Genomic DNA, 3,397 nt, shown 5'->3' on the forward strand with positions numbered 1-3,397 from the left:
GTCGGCGCGGCGCGCGCGGCGCTCGGTTGAAGCGGGAGTGAGTTCCTGGCGGCGGACCCGCGGCGGCGGGCGGGCGCCACCTCTCATCGCTGCTCTCGCCGCTCTCCGCCATGGCCGCGCTGCGCTACGCCGGCCTGGACGACACGGACAGCGAGGACGAGCTGCCCCCGGGCTGGGAGGAGAGAACCACCAAGGACGGCTGGGTTTACTATGCCAAGTAAGGGGGCCGCAGCGGGGCGCCGGGCCTGGGGCGCACGGGCCCGGGACACGACTGCACCCGCGCCGGGCCCCTGGGCGAGGGCGGCGCGAATGCAAAGTTGCTGAGAAACGCCCGCGGGTCCCAGCCCGGGAGGGCGTGTTTGTGGGGTCCGGGTCGGCGGGGTCACCTGGCCGCGGCCAGGCGCGCCCCCTGCCGTCCGGGAGGCAGCCGTGCGCGGTGCGCTGCGGGGGGCGAATCTCTCATTCCTCTGAAGATAAATAAAAATGTTTAAAAATGCAGATACCCTGCTTCCTCCTTGGGGTTTGGCTTGGAGGCCTAGGAGTATGGGTGTTTTAAACAGATGTCCTACAGAGCTTCACTGCCATTTCCCGAGGAAGTTTTGGAGACCCTAGCAGAGCCTTTCTCCATCAGTAACTGTGACTTTGGGTCATTGAAAGAACTCTTGGTCTCTGTTTTCTCATCTGTAAAATGGGTCGATATAAGGGTCAGCCAGGCACTGCACGAAGCGCTAAGCGAAGGGTGTAAGGGATAGTCTGTCCAGTCTCAGTTCTGCTTTTCTGATGTGTCTGTCACCCCGTCTGTGCTTCTTAGGCTTAAAATGCAGGCGTTGGATCTCCATAGAGAACAGGCTGTGTCTGATTCTCCACTTAGGGAAATTTGTATATATATATATATATATATGTGTGTGTATGTATACACATGTGTACATATATATGTGTGTGTATATTTCCACTTACATTACCTTCTAGGAGGAGCTATAAAAATTATGGTTCATGCACATGTTTTAGAAGCACAGTCTTCCGAATCACTATTTTGAATTAGAAATTCTGTAACCTCTAATTTATATACAAGTTTAAAGGAAAGCAATGGATACTAAAGTCACTAACCTTGTTGGAAAAGCACTTCTTAGGTAAAAATATAAAATTCTCCAGGAACTGCTCGATAAATTTAATATAAGTGTGGATTACAAACTTAAGTATAAGAAGCCAGGAGCCCATGACCAGAACCTAATCCCGGAGCAGTCAAGTAAGTGATACTCAGGTAGAAGTAGGAGGTTGTTTGATTGTGTGAACCATGCTGCCCCCTTAAAAATACATAGGATGGTACCAGTTTAAAAGGGTGTCTGCGTAATTCTTAACCATCCAAGAAGGAGAAGCCTGAACAGGCATGAAGAGCTCACCTCAGCTGCTTGAGTTCTGAGATGGGTCCAAATGCTTCATTCGTCTAGACTGCAATGGGCATGGGCATCATTCACCTGAGATGAAAACAATGTTGAAACCATATGCAGCTTTTTTCTGTGCTGGAGATCAAACCAACAGTCCTTCACACACTAAGCAAGCATGTACTGTGTCTGTAAGCCACTCCAGCTCACATATGCAATTTTGTATTCCTGGTGCCCTTTAAGGTTCTGCTCAGATTCAGTCTCTGTATTTCTAGAGTATTCATCCAGAAGGATGATGTTGGCCTAATGTGAGGGGGAAAGACTGCACTTTGAAGTCACACAGAAACCCTTTTTAGCTATATAAAATTTTCTCCAGGGGAATGAACTTGCTAAGTGTGATAACTGCCTTTAGTGGTACCCTTGATCTTCTTTGATCTGTTTCTTCATAGAAAATACTGTGAGGTTCACATTGCAAATAAGATAGAAATAGATCCTGTCATTAACTTTGGATCTAATCAAGAGCACTATTTTCATGCCATTTCTTTTTCAGCTAAATAGAAATAGCAAAATAATACAGACAACAAAGCCTTGATTTCTGAGCATTTTTTAAAAATAGCTAAGAGACAAAAAGAGGGTGGAATAAAATGTCCTTAGCCCACTTCCTTCTATAGAAATAATCTGGCAGCAGTTTGTGGACAAAAGTGCTCAAGACCTATGTAGAGGTGGGTGTGGTGGCACACACCTGTAGCCCTAGCATTCAGGAGGCTGAGGCAGGAGAATTGTCATGAGTTCAAGGCTAGTCTAAGCTACACAGTGAGTTTAAAGTCAGCCTGCACTACATAGTGAAAACCCCTGCCCCTCCAAAAAAAAACCTGTGTAGAAGGGTATAAACCCTTAAAGATCCCAAGATCAAGGAGGACCTCTGCTGTCACACCTGGTGACTGGGGTCCTGGCTGTGAACCTAAATGCAGCCTGTGATCCAGCTCCAGCCAGACTGGAACATGGTCCTGAAGGCAGCCCCACATTTACAGACTTGCCAGAGAATGTCTTCACCTGCTTAAACCAGTGTGTAAAACCAATAAGAGGCATCAGTTCCTTCAAATGCACAAATACTAACTCAAAGCTATGCAGACCAGGAAAACTCCAGCAAACACAGCTCCGTAAAAAGAATACTTCTAAAACTCAAGTAACTGATTTTAAAGAAGTGGAGATCTACAAACTGTGTGAGACATAATTAAAAATAATTATCTTTTGAAAGTTTTATGGGCAAAGAGAATTCAGGTAGACAAATAAAATCAACAATAAAATACTAGAACAAACTTAGAAGTTTAATAAAAACTAGAAACCATTTTAAAAAGCTCTTGAATCTAAAGAAATCAATGCATAAATATGAAAGGCTTTAATGTCCTGTCTCACCATTTCTAGTCACCATAATACCAGAAATCCTTCCCAGAGCAACTAGATAAGAAAAATTGTTCAAAGGCAAAAAATTGGGCAGGAAAAAGAACAGGAAAAATTACCTCTGTTTATAAATGATGTAACCATAGATAGATAGATAGGTAATAGATGATAGATTGATAGATAGATAGATGATAGGCAGATAGATGATAGATACATAAATAGATGGTAGATAGATAGATATAGAGATAGAGAGATATAGATAATATATAGATATAGATAGATATAAAACCCTAAAGGCTCAACAAAGAATTGTTAGAATATATAGATAAATCTGATACAGAGGAAGAATGCAAAAACAATGTACAAAACTCTGTGGAATATTTTTGCACAAACAACAAACATACTAAAAATGAAATTAAGAAATCAACATCATTTATGACAACAAAAAGAATATAAAATTTAAAAATAAACTTTACTAAAAAGATGAAAGAATTACGCACAGAAAATTGTAAAGTATTGATGAAGAAAACAGAAGACTTTGCTGAAGAGAAAATTATTGTGTTCATGACTTGGTAGAACTGATATTGTAGGGGGGCTGGGGATTTAGCTCAGTG

General features: G+C 42.9%; 1 protein-coding gene across 1 annotated transcript in view; it reads left to right on the top strand.

Moving 5' to 3' along the window:
- Positions 1–18: 18 nt before the first annotated feature.
- Wwox (WW domain containing oxidoreductase) overlaps positions 19–3,397 on the top strand; it is a gene marked incomplete at its 5' end in the record, with an annotated part of 919,641 nt that continues 916,262 nt past the window's right edge. The window contains 1 exon segment of the mRNA XM_013507098.1: positions 19–217. Coding sequence (XP_013362552.1) covers positions 111–217 — 107 coding nt within the window.

This window comes from Chinchilla lanigera, unplaced genomic scaffold, assembly GCF_000276665.1.
Source record: "Chinchilla lanigera isolate Chin_1 unplaced genomic scaffold, ChiLan1.0 scaffold00121, whole genome shotgun sequence".
Taxonomy (NCBI): domain Eukaryota; kingdom Metazoa; phylum Chordata; class Mammalia; order Rodentia; family Chinchillidae; genus Chinchilla; species Chinchilla lanigera.